The sequence below is a fragment of the Syngnathus typhle genome, linkage group LG13 (genome assembly GCF_033458585.1).
Source record: "Syngnathus typhle isolate RoL2023-S1 ecotype Sweden linkage group LG13, RoL_Styp_1.0, whole genome shotgun sequence".
Lineage (NCBI taxonomy): Eukaryota > Metazoa > Chordata > Actinopteri > Syngnathiformes > Syngnathidae > Syngnathus > Syngnathus typhle.
The window spans coordinates 8,422,723-8,442,115 of record NC_083750.1 but is presented as its reverse complement, the minus strand read 5'-3'; the positions used below and the strand labels follow the sequence as shown (position 1 = coordinate 8,442,115).

The 19,393-nt window shown below is 46.6% G+C and overlaps 2 protein-coding genes across 6 annotated transcripts in view; one reads left to right on the top strand and one right to left on the bottom strand.

Annotated features, from left to right (window-relative positions):
* Nucleotides 1–494: 494 nt before the first annotated feature.
* Nucleotides 495–6,648, top strand: wdr47a (WD repeat domain 47a). The gene is made up of 17 exons (XM_061296270.1): nt 495–652; nt 1,242–1,411; nt 1,495–1,578; nt 1,685–1,769; nt 1,859–1,990; nt 2,063–2,239; nt 2,342–2,853; nt 2,938–3,055; nt 3,149–3,330; nt 3,460–3,699; nt 3,791–3,854; nt 3,951–4,111; nt 4,195–4,364; nt 4,508–4,678; nt 4,750–4,881; nt 4,961–5,179; nt 5,372–6,648. The coding sequence occupies exons 1-17, from the start codon at nt 650–652 to the stop codon at nt 5,512–5,514; spliced, it is 2,763 nt and encodes a 920-aa protein (XP_061152254.1). The 5' UTR covers nt 495–649; the 3' UTR covers nt 5,515–6,648.
* Nucleotides 6,649–8,070: 1,422 nt separating this feature from the next.
* Nucleotides 8,071–19,393, bottom strand: part of gpsm2 (G protein signaling modulator 2) — a 32,381-nt gene continuing 21,058 nt past the window's right edge. For 2 of the 5 annotated variants that reach the window (XM_061294768.1, XM_061294767.1), the window contains exons 4-17: nt 14,168–14,206; nt 11,395–11,616; nt 11,189–11,324; nt 10,938–11,077; nt 10,751–10,874; nt 10,560–10,675; nt 10,318–10,473; nt 10,141–10,249; nt 9,938–10,067; nt 9,791–9,867; nt 9,546–9,716; nt 9,313–9,475; nt 9,034–9,224; nt 8,071–8,941 (exon numbers count right to left, since the gene is read on the bottom strand). In XM_061294768.1, the coding sequence (XP_061150752.1) occupies nt 8,774–8,941; nt 9,034–9,224; nt 9,313–9,475; nt 9,546–9,716; nt 9,791–9,867; nt 9,938–10,067; nt 10,141–10,249; nt 10,318–10,473; nt 10,560–10,675; nt 10,751–10,874; nt 10,938–11,077; nt 11,189–11,324; nt 11,395–11,616; nt 14,168–14,206 (1,942 nt within the window). In that variant the 3' untranslated portion in view covers nt 8,071–8,773. Of the gene's footprint in view, nt 8,942–9,033; nt 9,225–9,312; nt 9,476–9,545; nt 9,717–9,790; nt 9,868–9,937; nt 10,068–10,140; nt 10,250–10,317; nt 10,474–10,559; nt 10,676–10,750; nt 10,875–10,937; nt 11,078–11,188; nt 11,325–11,394; nt 11,617–13,246; nt 13,527–14,167; nt 14,207–14,527; nt 14,750–19,393 lie in introns of those variants that run through there. The other 3 variants (XM_061294766.1, XM_061294765.1, XM_061294764.1) reach the window with 3 other exon arrangements.

Here is a 19,393-nt window from a genome sequence, read left to right as displayed (position 1 = left end):
ATTTGACCCCAGGGTGTTTTGGATTTATACATTTGTCCCTCTGGTGGTCTTTGAAGAACGTTTTATTTTTAGCCACTTGTGAACTTTGTGAACAACTGCCTTGTGTTGCCATGGTGACAAAGCAACACGTTTTTTTCCTGTCACCATGGCAACACAAATGATTGTTGTTTTTAAATTGTTATAATCACATTCTATTAGTAAATTATCCTCATCGACGTAAAGTCCATTGTTTCGTTTAGGTGGAGGCTGTGACCATGAAGGCAGCACCAGACTGGGCTGGGCCGGGGCACACGACTATCAAGCCGGGAGGAGGGGGTCACAGTCGGCTGGAGGAGGACGACGTGACTGGAGGCAGACAGGACGCCTCCACTCAAACAACACCGAGTGCTGTGCACTTCTCACGTCACGGAGACACGGCGACTGTGTGTTTTCACCCCATGTTTTTCTCCTAACTGGTGAGTATTTCTCACGGTTGCCCCTCAACTACTGACGTCGCTTGTCGCCGGGGAACAGAGCACCCCACCCGGCTAACAAGCTGATGATGATGACTGCTTCCTCCCCCTTCTCCTGTCCTCGGCCTGGAGAAAGCTAGTCAAATCTCCCTCTTTAATGCCGCGTGGTAAATTAGCCAGATTGGTATGAGCTCTTAATGGTAACTATTGCTTTTGCTGTAATCCGTTAGCTCACTCGACATGTAATGCTAGCAAGTAGCTTAATCTCCTTATGGCTCTTTGCTAACCGACGCTCTCTTGCATGCTAACCTAGCATCGTTTTTAATATTGATATATTTCGGAATTTGTTTTTGTCTTTTTATATTTAAAGGCACGCTTGAATATTTTGGCTTTATCGCCTGAATTGTTCGTCATCATTCACTTCAACTTGAATGGATGAGTCTGCGAGGTGTTTCGACATTGAATTAAACACGAGTATAATTATTATACTGTTAAATTACAACTTATCACTGACGGGTTATCTTTATCATCATTAGTGCAAGGGGAATTAAATAAAGATGTACCTAATTGGTGAGTCTGTCTTTGTGGTAAAATCAATGCAAATCAAAATTCAACCTAATTGGTAGTAAGGTTATGTGGGAGTCCTTGGGAAAATGACACTAAAGTTTGAGTGCACCTTTTGTTAAATGAAACCCTGCAGAAAGCCATCTTTTATTTTAAAACTACAGTTTTTCATTAGCATTTTGTTCCAGCGGTATGTGGATTTACTTTATGTATTGCTCTTTGCAGCCCGTCGTCACCATGACAGAGGAAGAAACCATAAACGTGAAGGAGGTGGAGATCATCAAGGTGATCTTGGACTTCCTCCACTCCAGGAAGTTGCACATCAGCATGCTGGCTCTGGAAAAGGAGAGCGGCGTCATCAACGGCCTCTACTCTGACGACATGCTTTTTCTCAGGTACCCTCGATCACAACACATTTTTCTCCTCTTGTGCTTTTTTTTCAGATCTTAAAAATTGTGGACTTTTGTGATTGTTTTAGGCAACTCGTGCTGGATGGTCAATGGGATGAAGTCCTGCAATTTATTCAGCCTTTGGAGTGTATGGAGAAGTTTGACAAAAAGAGGTATGTTATAACTGGATTTTTTTTTAGCTACAAGTCTTTGTTGGGACAAATAAAAATACACCCTAGATGGCATCAAAACATCACAGTGACTAATTCTCCATCCCAGGTTCCGTTACATCGTGCTAAAGCAGAAGTTTCTGGAAGCTCTGTGTGTGAATAACGCCATGTCTGCTGAGGATGAGCCACAACATGTAAGGAAAAACACAACAGTTGTAATAATAATTTCAGCATGAAAATAAATCCAGTTGGATCATTTGTGTGTGTGTTTTTTTTTTTAAAGTTGGAGTTCACCATGCAGGAAGCGGTTAAGTGTCTGCACACCCTGGAGGAGTTCTGCCCTTCAAAAGACGACTACAGCAAACTATGTCTACTACTCACCTTGCCTCGCCTCACAAACCATGCCGAGTTTAAGGTAAGACATTTCTTGCCATTGTGGCCCCTTGTGGTTGCATTGCTTTTGACTCTCCTCCCATTGTCTTGTCAGGACTGGAACCCGAGCACGGCCCGGGTGCAGTGTTTTGAGGAGGCTTGCATCATGGTGGCCGAGTTCATCCCGGCGGATAGAAAGCTGAGTGAGGCTGGATTCAAAGCCAGCGGGGATCGCCTCTTCCAGCTGCTCCTCAAGGGAGTCCTTTATGAGTGCTGTGTGGAGTTCTGCCAGGTTGGGACTGAATGTAGTACAGTAATCCCCTGCTTTTTGGGGTATGGGGGGGTCATTGCTGGCGACTGAGCTGTCAAATAATTCTGATCTGTTTGCATCTAGAGCAAGGCAACAGGCGAAGAGATAACCGAGAGCGAGGTCCTGCTGGGCGTGGACATGCTGTGCGGCAACGGATGTGACGACGTGGACCTGTCCCTGCTGTCCTGGATGCAGAACCTGGCCCACAGTGTCTTCTCCTGCGCCTTTGAACAGAAGCAGCTCAACATCCACGTGGACCGTCTGGTCAAACCGGCCAAGACCGGCTACGCCGACCTGCTCACGCCGCTCATCAGCAAGCTGTCTCCGTATCCGTCCTCGCCCCTGCGGCGCCCCCAGTCGGCCGACACCTACATGTCGCGCTCTTTAAATCCGGCTCTGGACGGGTTGTCCTACGGGCTGTCCAACCAGGACAAGCGAGCGAGTGGCGGCGAGGTCGCACCGGGTAAAGGCGTCTCCCCCATGTCTCACTCTTTTGCCAATTTCCACTACCCTGGAGCAGGCGGTCAGAACCTCAGCAGGAGTCTCATGATGGAGACCTCTGACTGCCATAGCATTTTTGAGGAATCACCAGAAACGTAAGTAGAACGATCTACTATAAAAAAATTCTTTCTAAAAACAGAGGAACAAAGCAGCTAGCTTTTGACATGTGTCACATGTAGGTCAAGGACCGACACGCCCGTGGATAGCATGATGGCTTCTAGCGCAGCTCAAAACTCGCGTCCCGCCTCGGCTCCTGGAGAGGATGCACCATCGACTGGCTCTGCTGAACAGAACGAGGTCAGTCCCAAACCTTCTGATAGGATAATGCTATAGCCAAACGATCCTTTGTGTGTAGTGTATAATGCATGGCTGTTCTGCTTCACCCCGCAGCTCTTGGACTCCGCCGAGAAGTACGAGGAATATTACCGTCAGCGCCTACGTGTGCAACAGCACCTGGAGCAGAAGCAGCAGCAGAGGCAGATGTACAAGCAGATGTTATTAGAAGGCGGCGTGCAGCCGGAACCTCCACCCAGTGACTTGCAGCACAGCCTCACGGAGAAGTTTCTCAACAGGTAAAAAGAACAAGAGAACTACACAAGCTCCGGCTTGTCGGATGTCAACTTCACCATCTGTGCTGCCCGCCATCGTGTCAAGGCCTTTTTAGAAAACGCATTGAAGTAGAGCCCGATGTGTGTCGTCAGGTCCATCCAGAAGCTGGAAGAGCTCAATGTGGGGATGGAGAATTTAGGGGATGAGGTGAAGTCCTTGGCCGAGCAGTGCAACGGCAACGCACCCGACTCCGAGTGCAACAACAACCCCCCTTCCGTCAGCCCGGAGCACAATAGGAGCCGCGGGGGCGGGGCGCTCAGCAGCACGCCGCAGCACGTTGCGGGTGGCCATCTGGTCTCGCCCCCAAATGAATCCCCCGTCATCCAACAGAGGTTGGAGCCATGTCGCAAGGTTTGCAGTCAAACAAACAGAGAAGTCATTTTAAAGACTGCTTTTTTTTTTTTTGCGTGTGTTTGTCGACAGCGGGCAGAATCACAAAGCAGGTCCACAAGGTGATTCACCGGGATCATTATCCCGCAGTACAGAGGTGCGTTCACACAATGTACACACTCGCTTGTTTTTAATATCGAGGTCCTACTTTTCTTTGAAACTGATCTAATCTTTTTTTTTTTTTTTTTAACAGGGTGGCGAGAAAGAAAAAAGACTGTTCGTGCCCGTGCATACTCTCGAGGACACTCAGGCTGTCCGTGCCGTTTCCTTCCACCCGTCCGGGGCCCTCTACGCTGTTGGCTCCAACTCCAAAACACTCCGCGTCTGCGCTTATCCGGAAACGCTTGACACCAGGTGAGTGTAGCGGTCAGACAAATGTGTAGAAATTGACCACAGTATTATTATTCCTCCCTTTGCTCATGTTTTTCTTTGGTTAGTGGCTCAAGTCCAGTGAAGCAGCCGGTGGTCCGTTTCAAGAGGAACAAACACCACAAAGGTTCGATCTACTGCGTGGCTTGGAGCCACTGTGGGCAGCTCCTGGCGACTGGCTCCAATGACAAATATGTCAAAGTTCTACCGTTCAGTGCGGAGACCTGCAACGCCACAGGTACAGTACGTGTGTCTGGATGAACTTGTGGAAAACCACTACCAAACTTTTTATCTCAGTGTCGTCATGCGAGTTCTCTTGATTACACTGACTCCCGGTGGCCATGGCAGGCATTAAAAAAAAGTCACCGTGTTTCCCCACAGGCCCTGACTTGGAGTTCAGCATGCACGACGGAACCATCAGGGACTTGGCCTTCATGGAGGGCCCAGAAAGCGGAGGGGCCATCTTGATCAGCGCCGGAGCAGGAGACTGCAACATCTACACCACCGACTGCCAGCGAGGGCAGGGCCTGCACGCCCTCAGCGGGCACACGGGTTGGTACTCACTGATGCCAGTCAGCGCCCATTCGGGCAAATGTGCATTCAAATGTGCGCTTTGTTGTTAGGTCACATCCTGTCTCTTTACACGTGGGGCGGCTGGATGATCGCATCCGGCTCCCAAGACAAGACGGTGCGTTTCTGGGACCTTAGGGTGCCCACCTGCGTGCGAGTGGTGGGCACGGCCTTCCACGGCTCAGGTATTGACAACAATTGTAGACACTAAGAGGAACTCTCACGGGGTTTGCTGACATGGGCGCATCTGCATCTCCTCCTCAGGCAGCCCCGTGGCCTCGGTAGCGGTGGACCCAAGCGGCCGTCTCCTAGCGACGGGACAGGAGGACAGCGCTTGCATGCTGTATGACATCCGGGGAGGGCGCATCGTGCAGGTGTACCGCCCCCACGACAGCGACGTGCGCTCGGTCCGCTTCTCTCCCGGCGCGCACTACCTGCTCACCGGCTCTTACGACACCAAAGTCTTGGTCACCAACCTTCAAGGTCGAGTGGTCGACCAATCCTGGGAGCTTGTCATAGTGCATTTCATGATGATGCATGCTGTTGAGTGTGGCTCCCTCTGGTGGTATTATTAGTATGCAAAAGAATGGCTTAAACTTTAGTCTAATGCATTGATTCTGTGCAGTTCAGTTGTGATGAACATAGAAGTACACTTTTATATTTTTCTGCGTTCAGGTGACCTGACCAAGCAGCTGCCCGTGACACTGGTGGGGGAGCACGGCGACAAGGTGATCCAATGCCGCTGGCACACCGAGGACCTCTCTTTCCTGTCATCATCCGCCGACCGTACTGTCACGTTGTGGACTCACAACCCATGACACGGTCGCACACACATGGCACAACTTTTAACCTTGGCAGTGTAGGGAATCACAATGATCATAAACTAGCACATGTGACACTCCGTCACAATATGAAAATTCGGCATTCCATACTAGGAGCCCGCAGATGTCAGTTCTTGCACATTTCTTGTCTCACTCGCATCGTAGTTCATCACTGGTATACACGCACACACACACTCACTGTATGCACATGAGTTGCATGCGCTTTCACTGACAAGAACGAAGCTCGTTTTCATGATGGTGCCTTTCTTGAGTTCTCAACACAGCAGACCCGATCAAATTCAATGTTTTATTTGCCAACCCGTTTCCTTTAGCTACTGTTGTAGTTTTTCTTTTAAATAATTGTTCGGGAGAAATGGAAGTAATCATGTGAAATTGCAATTTGCGATCGTTCAGTATGTCGAATAGCAATCTTGTGGCAGCTTTTACGGTCTGGTGTTGCCTACCAACATGCTTATAGTACCATACGTGTAAATTGTTCTTAAATCGAGTCATCGGTATTTTTTTGAAGGAGCCATTATAAACAATGAGCGATTCAATCGCATGGCTTAAAAACAATTGCTGCGATTGTTATCAGCGTCCAAAAGGAATACAAGCCTCTAGGTTTTTTCTTTTATTTTTCATTTGTAGTTCTTTTATTTAAATGCTGCTGTAAAGATGCCCCATCAATAAGGGGCAGTCAATCCGCTTACTAATTTTATGCACAGTAAATAGGAAGTTAATATTTATTTGAAGCCAGTATTTGGGACATTGATTAAGTTCAGTTCTTGATATTTAATGCACTTTGCTGTTTGATGCAACTGTTTTCTCCTTGTGAATTATTTTCAAACATTTTGAATCCTTGCATAACACCAAACTAATACATGCATATTTATGTCTGTTACGATTATGTACAGTTAGTATGTTTTTTAAATGCTAGTGACTGATGTATTAAGCCTCTTATTTTCTGAAAAATCAAAAAGGGATTTAATTTAATGCAAGCTAACAGATTTATTGTTTTTAAATGCTAGTGACTAATGTATTAAGCTTGTCTTATTTTCTAAAAAAAAAAATGATTTAATTTAATGCAAGATAACAGATTGATCTCATGTTCAATAAAGTTTCTTTACATCAGTGCTTCTCAATTATTTTCTGTGATGCCTCCCTAATAAACTGGCCTGTTATTAGGTACACTGGAAAATGGCCGGTGTACCTAATGGAGTGTCCGTGTGATTCCCTCGTTAAGTGCACCTGCGGGAAAAGTTTTAGCCACATTCACGTTCTGCAGGAGCTAAAACTTTTCACGCAGGTGCGTTTAACGAGGGTAACTTGGAAAACATATTGGAACGCGGCCCGAGGACTAGAGCTTGGCACCTGTGACCTTTGACCATGATAGTTCCCTAATAAAGTAGCCTGTTATTAGGCACACTTGAAAATGGCGGTGTACCTAATGGAGTGTCCGTGTGATTCCCTCGTTAAGTGCACCTGCGGGAAAAGTTTTAGCCACATTCACGTTCTGCAGGAGCTAAAACTTTTCACGCAGGTGCGTTTAACGAGGGTAACTTGGAAAACATGTTGGAACGCGGCCCTGAGGACCAGAGCTTGACACCTGTGACCTTTGACCATATGTCCCTAATAAAGTGGCCTGTTATTAGGTCAGTGCTTCTCAAATAGTGGGGCGCGTCCCCCTTGGGGGGGCGCAGTGCTATTCCTGGGGGGGCGCGTGTGACCCTGGGGAACAGGCTTTTTTTTTTGGCAGTACTAGAATAAAGTGTAATTGCGCGTTTACTACAGCAGGGGGCAGTGGCGCTCTCATTGTTACTTCTGTCACGTTTGCGACAGTGCAACATTTTACGACTTACAAGACAAGTTAGGATAGTCACGGTGGGGAGGGGGGGCGCGAATAGTTTTCTTCTTGCTAGGGGGGGCGTAACAGAAAATAATTGAGAAGCACTGGGTTAAATAAAGGTTAACCTAAAAAAAAAAAAAAAAAAAAAAAAAGTGAACCCTGAACTTTGAACCCGCGGTGACCCCGCGGTGACCCCGTGGTGACCGCGGTGACCCCGCGGTGACCCCGCGGTGACCCCGTGGTGACCCCTGGGTGACCTTTGAACCGTGTACTTTCAACTCTAGTTAGAAATCGAAAATGTGCACATGACCCCGTGAACTTTGAACCGACCTTTGACCCCTGGGTGAACTTTGAACCGTAAACTTTGACCTTTGACCCCTAGCTAATTACGTTTTGTTTTGTTTTTTTTAAACCGGCATAGCAGAACGATCCATGGTCTTCAGATGCCGCGCTGACGCCATCTCCTGGTCAGTTAGTGAAATGCTTTTGCTGATGTTTTTTTTTCTCTCAATTAAAACAAATCAATTAGCCAGTTGGTTTTCTTTATTTAATATCTATTATCAGACAAAACCAAATTGTGAATCAGTCACCTAGGCTATAGCAGAACAAACAATCCATGGTCTTCAGATGCCACGCTGTCGCCATCTCCTGGTCAGCTAGTGAAATGCTTTTGCTGTTTTTTTTCCCTCTCAATTAAAACAAATCAATCAGCCAGTTGGTTTTCTTTATTTAATCTCTGATATCAGACAAAACGAAATTGTGAATCAGTCACCTAGGCCAGTGCTTCTCAAATAGTGGGGCGCGCCCCCTTGGGGGCGCGGTGCTATTCCTGGGGGGGCGCGTGTGACCCTGGGGAACAGGCTTTCTTTTTGGGAGTACTAGAATAAAGTGTAATTGCGCGTTTACTACAGCAGGGGGCAGTGGCGCTCTCATTGTTACTTCTGTCACGTTTGCGACAGTGCAACATTTTACGACTTACAAGACAAGTTAGGATAGTCACGGTGGGGAGGGGGGGCGCGAATAGTTTTCTTCTTGCTAGGGGGGGGCGTAACAGAAAATAATTGAGAAGCACTGTATTAGGTACACTTCAAAATGGCGGTGTACCCAATTATTTCATCAAACATTGTAGGTACAGGAGAGACACAAAAAGACATTACGGCAGACGTACAACAGTTACAAAACGTACAACAATGAAGAAGAAATGCATGAGCAAATTACAAATAATACACAAAGTGAAATAATGACACCGCATTTGTGAAAAGCATTTTGTCCCTGATTCCGCTTGTGCGAGCAGAGTTGAGAGATTTCTTCCACGTAATCTACTACATGCTGCCTGTTACCGCTTATGAACTTGTAAAGTGTTGTAAATGCCACCTTTCAGAAGGGCTTGGGAAATTCTAAGTGCTTCGTTTAGCTGTGGTTGGCCTTTGCCGCGCAAGACGGCAATGTGACGCGCTGCTCGTCCATTCGCTTGGCTTGTGAGCGCATGATGAGGCTGAAGAAGTCCTCGTCCGGTACCGTGGGTCCGCGAGCCGGAGGAGGGGGCGGTGCACAGCGCTGGTCGTCCAAACGGGTCCCCTGGAAACAACAAAAGACCCAGTAACCATCCACGTTGTAGAAACAGAGCACAAAAGTAAGATGCGTTGAAATTGGAACAATGCCCGGCCCACCTGGCACTTGACGAGCATGTCAAAAAAGTCTTCGTCGGGCTCGGCGTTGTCCACGTTGGCCATCAGGTGGCTGAGCACGGCCTGGTTGCTGTTCTGGTTGAGTCTGAGGCCCGGCAGGCTCCCGCCTGTAGCTGAGGTGTCCTCTAGCCGCCGGCCTTGAGCGCCAGACACGTTAGTGTTCTCGGAAACGGCTGTCAGGGAGGTGAGGATGAATTTATAAATGAATCCTGATTTTTGATCAAACATCGATCAACTTTTTTTTTTTATGGTGAGACTCACATTTCCTGATGATCCTAGGGGGAGACTGGGGGCCGCCGTTGAGCGACAACCTGCTGCTGCCTTTCTCCTGAATGGAGCAGCGCTGGTCGTCCATGCGGTTGCTCTGGAAGCGAGTGAGGAGGTCGAAGAAGCCTTCGTCGCCGAGCATGTCAGGACTGGATCGCTAAGCGGCAAACACGGCCGTCGATCAGGCACCATCATCAAGGCTGAGCGTGTCCGTTAGTGTTTTCTACCTTGTGGCCGCTTTCCAGGGTGTTACTGGCATCCTGGAGGACCTTACCGGAACCTCCGCTAGCCTTGAACTTCTTCCCGCGTAGACGGCTGACAAAGAACAACTTGGAGGAGCTCTTGGTGAAGGTAGGCTTGCTTTGTTTGCTCAGGATGTCGCTGTTCCACTTCTGACCCTTCACAACAACAACAAACACTCATCATTGGTGTCAAGCAAACAAGTGATTATTAGTGTCTTTGATGTGCGTACGTTCATCTTGTCAGGCGTGAGCTTCATCAGCTCCAGGTTCTCCATGCTGTGCCTCCTGCTCAACCTCGGCTTAGCCCCTGCAATGCAGACACCTGCTAATGGTGGCTGCTGAGGGAAAACATCTTGGAGAGCGTCCAAATAGCTCACCTTGCAACTTGTAGTCGGTGTCCCTGTTCTCAGACAGGGTGGAGTTGTTGGTGCTGTAGCTCAGACCTAACACTGTCTGCAGATCTGTCACGTTCATACGTGCCGTCAGCTCGCCGCTCCTGTCTCCTGTCTGGCGCACGCAGAGATTATGAGCACCGATTAAATGCATCTCTGATTTTTGCGAGGGGCTTCACAAGACCAACCTCTTTGCAGATCTCCAGGTGTTTCTCAGCAAAGTGCATGGCCTGGTCATGGTTCCCAAGTGCAGTGTGGGCGTTTCCCAGACTCCAGCACGCTCGACCTTCTCCGATCCTGCACGCACAAGCCACTTTGGTCAACGTGAACGACGAGCCTTACGGCTCCAGCATGTGCGTGCGTACCGGTCATTGAGGTCCTGGGCTATGATGAGGTGTTTGAGGTGGTAATCGATGGCTCTCTCGTAGTCCTGCAGCAGAGTATACGTGTTGCCCAGACTGTAGCACGCCTGAGCTTCCACCGCACGATCCTTCAGCTGCCTCGCTAGCTGCAACGTCCTCCTGGACCACCACGGACAGAAGACATTTCAAACTAGGGTTAGGGTTTCCATTTTGAATAGGAACCGTGCTGTAATTTGCCAACTTACTTATAATGCTCAGCTGCCACTTCAAACTCTCCCAGGAAGATGTAAGCGTTGCCCAAGTTGCAGTAAGCTCGTCTTTCTGCCGAGCGGTCGCCGAATTCCTTCGCTATGAGCAAACGCTAAAGCCAGATTGGAAGATTTACTTTTAGGGGACGTCACACAAGATAAACTGCCTTTCTGTGCCCCACCCTCACCTGCTCGTGAGACGCCACGGCATTCCGAAAGTTCCCGAGCAGGTAATGAGTGTTACCCAGATTCCCGTAGGTTCGACCCTGGGCGGCCCGATCACCGACTTCTTGGACGAGGCCCAAATTTGCCCTGAAAGTGCACGCGGAGGGTCATTAACACAACACACAGTAAATCCTGCACACTGTGACGTACTCGTAATATTCCGAAGCCTTCCTCAGGGCTGCCATGACGTCTTCTGGGAAATCTCCAGGCTCTGCTCCGCTCCAGCAAATACTTTTCCCTTTCGCGTGGTAGACGTTCCCAAAATTGTACAGAGCTCGCGCCTGACCCACCTGAAAGCCAGTCAGCAGTAGTCACCAATGTGGTTTTACGTCTTTATTTACTATTCTTATTTTATTCTTATTCTAAATAATCAGAATAACATTTGTGAATGCTTTCAGTACCTTGTCATTTACATCCCTGGCAATATCCAAGTGCCTCTGACAGCACACCATGGCCTCATCGAACCTCCCCAACACCTTCAGCGTGTTGCCGAGATTGCCGCTGGCTTTGGCTTCTCCGAGGAGATCCCCGACGGTCCTGCGCATAAAAACACCTTGAGACTCGGTGCGACGGGCTCGCTCGGCGTACCTGCGGCGACGCCACCGACCTGGTCAAGGTCAGGTCGTGCCGGTGGAACTCCAGCGCCTTGGCGTAGTCGTGCAGGTGGAAGTAGGCGTTGCCCAGCTGGCTGTAGATGGCGCTGAGCACCTGGAGGTCCTCCGTGCCGACCTGGATGGCGGCTTCGAAGAAGGACACGCCGGCTCGGTAGTCGCCCACCTTGCAGAGGCGCTCGCCCTCCAGCGCCAGCTCAAGGCACGACACCTCCATCCTACAGTGGTCACGGGATAAAAGATTGACTTTTTGACAAAGCTCGAAAGCACTGCGCGGTCACTCGGACAAGATCACGAGAACTGACTGGCTGAAAAACGTCTTCTTGGGCAGTGAAAGCCTTCAGTGGAGGATGTTTGGCTGCTTCCTTCCATTTATTCAGAACAATAGATTGTGCAATTTACTGAGCAGTGTACAAGCACGCCCTTATTTGTTATGGTAGATCACATCCTTTCGTGAGCGTCGTTGCAGCAGAATGTGGCAAGGTTGCAGGATGAGTGTAAAAAAAAAAAACACAATACAACCACTGGCGGAGCTAGAGGGGGTGGGGGCACTGCCCCCCCTTTCTCGAGAATATAACCCTAATTTGAACTCCCCTCAGGTTCCCTAACCTTTCCCCACACTTTAAGTCAATCTCAATTGATCACCGTGGATCGTGTGCCACTGTATGGTGGGAATGAAGTTGGAAAGAAGCAAGCCACGCCTATTAAACCACACACATGAAGGGAGCGTCAAACAATAGGTGGGTTCATCTAACCTGGATGACATCAGGCTAGGCCAAGATAAAAGTCTCACTTTCTTTTCTCTGCAGGAAAAGTCCCTCCTTTGCTCCAAAGACATCAAAAGAATTCGATTTTCTTTTCGTTAAGGTGGATTATCTCATTTCCCCCTTCACGCAACGTTGCAGTGGTATCATGAGATACGTCACTTGAGTGGGTGTGATGAGTACCAGCCTACCTGCAGCTTTTTCTTGCCTTACAACAACAACAGCATCTAAGAGGCATCTACTGAGGTTTCCACTGCATCCAGCAGAGGTGACCCCTCAAAAAAAAGCAACTTTTTTCTCTTTTGGTGCTTCCCCCAGACAAAAAAATATATTTCCAGTGACATCAACGTGCCTGACGTCAGAGATATTAAAGACGAGAAGAACCCCAAAGGCGTGTGACACCGTCGACCGTGTTAAGCCTAAATGCAAGCAGGGCACGGAGAGACCCGAGTCAGCGTTCTGTGGGATCATCTTTATCGTCTTTCCCCTCTCCTCTCACCTGGTCACTTGAGATTACAGCGGGAGAAGCGCAACAGATTACAATTCGGGTGAGCACCTAAATAAATGCGGAGGCCGCTCGGGTAACCTAACCCGATGGCGTCCATTGGGAAGGGCCATCCCAATATTGTTGACGGGCACACAAAGCAAGCAAGGGATAAATATTTTAGGGCTTGTTAAATATTGACGCTAGAGCTTGGACAATGCACATTCGGCAGGTAATTAGAGATCCCTCCGGGATGTCTTCTGCCAAAATACTCTTGCCTTCAAACTCGGCGGATATTAACTAGAAAGTGAAAATGTATCCCAGCGGATTTCTCAAAGTACCATTGTAGTCATTAATCAATTTGACCCCAATTTTAGAGTCCCCTCACTATGACATCACCTCCATCAATTTCCTGTGGAGGGACGCAGGAAGCTATCCCAGCTGAAAGGCAGACTGGCTTCCAGTCAATCACTTTTATCGACGACCGGATAGATGGACCGATACTGTCACTGTCAAGTACATTAATATTCCCCATGGCCAATTTTAAATGCTATTACAGAACAGCATGTGTGCTCGCTGCACAAGGCAAGAGGTTCCTACCTGTAGCGGACATGGAAGGACTGATCCTCAGCTCTTGTGCTAATCACTGAGCCGTCTGTATCCATCGCTGTGCATAATATGAGGGAAAATCCTAATTTCGTTCCAGACCAAATGATTGCGTTGGAAAAATAAAGAAAGTACACGCAAAGAAGAAGATCAAATTGGAAGTTAATGAAAGAAAATCAAAAAGTCCGCAGAAGGGAGGGAGGCTAGTGTGAGTCCACTGGGCTGCTTTGTGTCTTTTGCGTCCCTGCCCCTCAGTCTCCCCCTGGGTGGCCCTCTGTGGAGAGAATACAAGATGCTGTATGTGAAGCCTCTTTCTGACCACGCGGCGCCATGGCAACACCCACCAAACAGCGGCAAGCCGAGTGAGGCGAGGCGAAGGAAAGGAAGAGAGAGTGAGTGCAGGGCGGGAATGGAAAAGGATGGTGGTCAGCACACGCAAGCTGTCAATCAAAGGCCAGCAGATGAGCTCGAGAGTTGCTAAACCCATCCAGCTAAGCGAATGCAAAAGAAGCTATGAAATAGTCCAGAACATCCTCCAGAGGAAGGAAAATAAGCACGTATGAACTACCTAAAGATAAGCAAGCAACCAGAGCCAACCGTTCTCCATGAGGTCATACTGCAACCACCCTCCTCTCACGGCAATGTTTTCAAATGAATTTGAAATGAGAAATGAGTGATTTGGCATTAAAGTTTGAGGCATATTTAGAGTGTCAACAATTAACATATACAATTAAAATGGTCAAGATGTTTCTATGTTTACTAGATATGACTAATGAAGTGTCTGCTGACCCGAGACCCCAATGAAAGGCTGATCGTGATTTATGAGAGAAATGACTGCCCCAGACACCACATAGTGAGAATATCCTGGAGCAACACACGTCAAAGCGATAAAAATACAAATCTTGATATACTGACCTGTAGCTCCTTCTCACGGGGGCAGGAAACCTAGAAAGCCTGCAGGGAGAGTAATAATATTATTAATGATAATTTTACATTTAAGTTGTGTGCATATTTGTCATAAAAAAAAATAACACTGTCTATGAACTTGGATGATCACTGAACAATACATTTTCACTGTAAATGGATGAGCCAATGATTGCATTGGTTGCAAGAATGAAAGAAATTTATATTATTTCATATTTAATACTACGGTCGACTGGATAAATATCAGACGTATATGGAGGCAATCATTAATGAAAATCTTATTCAACAAATACAATCCCCCTTTTTACAAAATCAATGGTGAGAGGGTTAGCGTGTTAGCTGCAAACTTACGTGAGTCGATCCAGTTCGAACAGCTCGTGCGTATTTTTCTTTTCTTGTTTACAATAATAATCCCTACAGCCGTGCGAGAAATAGACGCATTGTGGATAAACACTATTTGGCAGCCATAGTTTCATGCATTTTTTTAAACTTCGACAAGTACTTCTTAGTTGGCGTTTTTTTCTTTCTTTTTCGGGGGGGCCCCCGTAGTAGTGACGTCAATGTATTTGTATAACAGCCAATCGGAGGACGGTATTCAAAGAAAGCCACGCCTACAACTCCAAGTCATTGGTCCAATCGATTTGAATGGAACGATGGAATGACGTATTGTAAATCCGCTGTCATTGTGCCATACAAATTACAACCTATAAAAAGTAGTAATTGAATCACGATGGTGTGGTGAGAAATTTGATTCTATTTTTATTTAACCACTTGATGCTTGCTGAATGAATTGAAAGCGAGAACTTGTTTAAAAAATAAAAACTGAAAAATAAAAAATAAATGAAAATCCAGGGGTCATTTCCGCTGCTGTTGCTAGGAAACCAGACGCCTGACAGCGCACGTCGAGATGGACACCACTAACTTGCAATATTAATGATGGCGCAGAAACAAAACCTGCCCAAGAAAACATATGTCAAGACTGGAGTTGGTAGAAGCTTTGGACTTATTTACTTGCAGAGGTGACTTTTTGTTTCAGACATATTTATTTTCGTTTAAGGACCAGTATATTACTTGAGTAAGTAGGCCTACCATCTTTTAAGCATTCGAATGTAAATGACGAGACAATTGCGACCCACTGACTTTTTGACACAAGCAGGTAGGCAATCCAGGATATTATGCAAGACTTTTTGTTTAGTATTGTTGCTTTCTTCTTGCTTTAGTAATTAGTGAAGTTGTATTATACATTATATTACACTACTATTTTTTTTAAAACAGCACTGTCATGTGAGTGAACAAAACTACTGTACTTAAATGTGTTAACTTGTTCCACTGTTTTCATAAAAAAAAAGAAAAAAAAGGCTGGCTTACAAGGTCTGCTCGTAGGTCATGGAAGGGAAACAAGAAGATCTGGATGATGTCCAGAAAGAACGCAAAACAACTTTATTATGGGAAAAGTGCATCCAGCAGAGAATCATGGTGGATCTCAGTGAGGATGAAAGTCTCCGCTTAAGTGACCTGCAAGCTTCTTGTTTAGCTTTGTCGCAGGCAAAGTCTGCCGTGTCTGAGACCAGCATTCATTTCAGCGGTGAGTCACTTATGCCGACAAAAAGAAAGAAGCATAGAAAAAAAAAATGTAGACGACAACAAACACAAAGAAAATAATTTGTTTCTTCAAATATGACTCTGCTTCAGACTCTATTCTTGTCAGGAGTGACACGGTGCCACCAACTAAGAGCAACATGGATCTCCGAAATCAGGAACATGAGGACTCTGGGCAAAATACTAGCGATGAGGATCAGGAAGAGCTCCCTTACGACGGGGATCATTCTAAACACCTTGATTTTGTTGGACATTATGTGGAGAAAGAAGAAGAGGATGTCACTGACAAACAGGATGAAGAGGTCATCCCACCTTGTGCTGGACCTCCAGTAGACATTAACCAACTGTTGCTGCGGCATTTCTCCCAGGAGGAATTGCTGCAGAGTGGAAGGTTGATTGAAGCCGAGACCCTTCCAGAGGTTTCCCTGCTGGAGAGTGTAGACGACCTCCTCGGTAGCAAATCGACACGCAACGACACGGAGGTGTCGGCCAGCATTTCCGAGGAACAATCTGTCAGAAGTATTTACAGCGACGGCAACAGTCCATCAAAAAGAGAGCGTGAGGACGAGGACAAGACAGCATCCAGTCCAGATGAGAGTGTTGCAGCACCAGCAAAGTGTGAAGAATCCCAAGTTCACATGAGGAAAGTTTCACATTTACGCAGTAGGTCCTTTGGCGAGCTGAAGTACGGCCAGGGTCAAGTCCATTACCCTCTTCCTGACTTCTCCAAGGTTGCCCCAAAGGTTAAAATTCCAAAAGGACCCAGTGGTCCAGTCAGGCTTGTTCCTCAAGTTCCCAGTCCCATGGTCCGAGCCCAGTCCGAGCCGGGAATGTTAGAGGTGATCAGCAGGGTCCTGGAGGACTCAGGCCTTCAACCTTCAGAGATGCCTCAAGTCCTCAAAGACACACAGGACCAGACCGGTCCTGACTTGGTGCATCACTTTCAGGTTTACCTCTTCTTTTACTGCTTCATGGAAACAAATGTGTAGTTTTAGGTTAAACATAATCACAGTTCATTATTTGTGATTTTGTTTTTTTGGGGGGGGGGGGGGGGGGCAGATTTTTGTGGTAGTTTTTATCATCTTGTTTGCTGTTTTTTGCAATCTGGTGGCATTTTTCTGCCAAGAAAATAATTGAGTTGAGCAGCTTCATTTAGATCAATGTAGTCCTTTGGCGCCACCTTGTGGTATCTAACGGAAATTACATCTTAAAATATTCTCTTTAAATCATCTCTTTAGGATGAATATGATAAACTACTGGCCAAATATGGCAGGGGTGAGAATCTCTTTCTGGAGCTTTCTTCAGACATTTGCAATGAAGGAAACCCCAGGGATGGAAGCCATGTTGGATCGGAAGCTCCTCACATTCTAGCACTGGGTATGTGGCTGCATACGACAGCGAAAGACAGAGGATGTTCCGTTTGTTTCCATGGAGACAAATGGGGTCAAGTGACACGATTCTGGTTTCTTTTGTTCCGGCTTCTAAAGTTACTTGAAAGTGACTCACCATAAACACAAAGGGGATTCAATTATTTTGAGTCATTTTCCCTTCTCTACATATCTAACCTTTTTTTCCCCCTCTCACAACTTTAAATGATCTCGCATGAAATGAATTTTCGTTTCAGAGAACAATGTTGAAAAAGTCAAATCAGGTCACCAGAATGAGATGAAGCCCAACACATCCGATCAAGATGGCGGCAGTGAGGCTGAGAAAATGACTGCTGAGCTGAGAGCTGTCCTTAGTCACTTCATGCAAACAGTCAGTTCAAAAAGTTTGATTCATTTTATCCATTCACAAAACATCAACAAAACATCTTTGCAGGTGGATGAGCTCAAGCAGAGTGTGACCAACATGTCGGTTAGCACAGAAGAACAACAAATTGTAAGCAGCCATCGCAACTCAGAAGCTCAAACTGAGCTAATTGTAACTTGGATTTCCTGGTTAGATGTTAAGGAGCTTGATGGAAGCGCAAGATCAACTGGAAAGAAAATACATGAGCAAGAAAGAAGAGCACCGAGCTCTGGAGATGAAAAATGACTTGGGCCTGTGCAGAAACATCGGAACGTTTGACCCCAACAGGTGCGCCCTCGATGGATTGAGCTCCATTTATGAGTGGAAAAGTCATGTGACCGTCTGTTTGCGTTGCGAGCAGGTTGGTGGAAGGGGATATATTTCGGGCGGGTATGCACCTGGAGGATATTAAGGAGATGATCGACAAAAACACGTGCAAGCGGAGCATATCCCCTCTCTTGTGGTCAACTCCTACCACAAACAAGCTGCCGGTGAAGGCCACGCCTCCACCAGCACGGCATCAGGTAACACAGTTTGACCTTGAGAAAAAAAATAAAGATACGAGTTGGCTATTGTGTCATTTTTCAGGGATCAAGTGTAAGTTTGACTGCGACGACAAAGTCTGAGGCACAAGTGGAGGACGAGAGCAGTAAAAATGATGGATTAGAGGAAAGGAGTGAGCTCATATGCAATGACTCAATGCAAGTCAACAGGTGAGGATGTTGAGGTTGGAAAAGCAAAACTGCCAAAATAAAAAATAAGTAGAAATAAAAAATAAATTCAAAATAATAAAAAAAGGTAACATTTGAAAAAAAATTATTATTAATAATAATAATACAAAACAAGCTGGGGTACGAAACAAGCTGGGATACAAAATGTAATGGACACCACTATTCATTTTCTCCTTCCTGCAGGCAGATTGTGTTTCAGGTTGCCATGTCGGTGTTGAGTTCCATTGCGGTCAGCTGAAGTGTTTGGGATTGTGTGCAGGTTTTCTGTCTCTGTGGAGGGACCTCTGGATTCTGAAGATGAGGAGAACCGTAAAGAAGAGGAAGGACGAGCTAGCAGTGGAATCAATGGGAAATCAGGAAGGTCGGTGGTTTTATTATGGATGCATTAAGTTGGTTTGCATCAAACTGTCAACAACTGCAATAGCGGGCAAGGTGGTGTTCCAAATCAAGAAAGCGACGTTGGTGAGGGTGTCAGACTGCCTGTGGAGGTCTACTCAGCATCTAATGCACATGCATGCAGAGAGACAGACAGTGGATTTGGGAGTTCCTACTTGGATCAGTCCGGTGGAATGTTGCACCTTAATCATTCCTCCATAGAAAGGTAAAAGACATGATCACTGACTTTTCTTTTTTTTTTTTTTTAACAACCTAAATTCTAAAATGTCGGTACATGGCTCCAATGTGGTTTTAGTCCACAGGCCTTTCCCGGAATGCCCAGTGATGGACTTTGCACGTCAGACAGTGAAGGATCCTCCCATAATTTGTTGACAACTATCCATCCAAAGGACCTAAGCAGTCGACGGCAGAAATCTGCATTCCAAGCACAGCCTGAAGGTTCAGCAGCTGCAGTAGAACAATGGGTGCAAGATACCATTAAAACGTCTCTCAAGCTGCAGGGTGAGTCAATCCTTCATTTCTTATCATCGCAGTGACCATTCAAGTAAATTTTCTTCATCCTAAACAGATCCTGATGAAAACCATCTCCACGCCTCTGAACCAAACCTGATGGATGAAGGGCAAAGAGAACGGAATCTGTGCACTTGTCATAGGTCAATACCTACTAATCGCTTCATTTTGTACTTGGTGACCACATCTG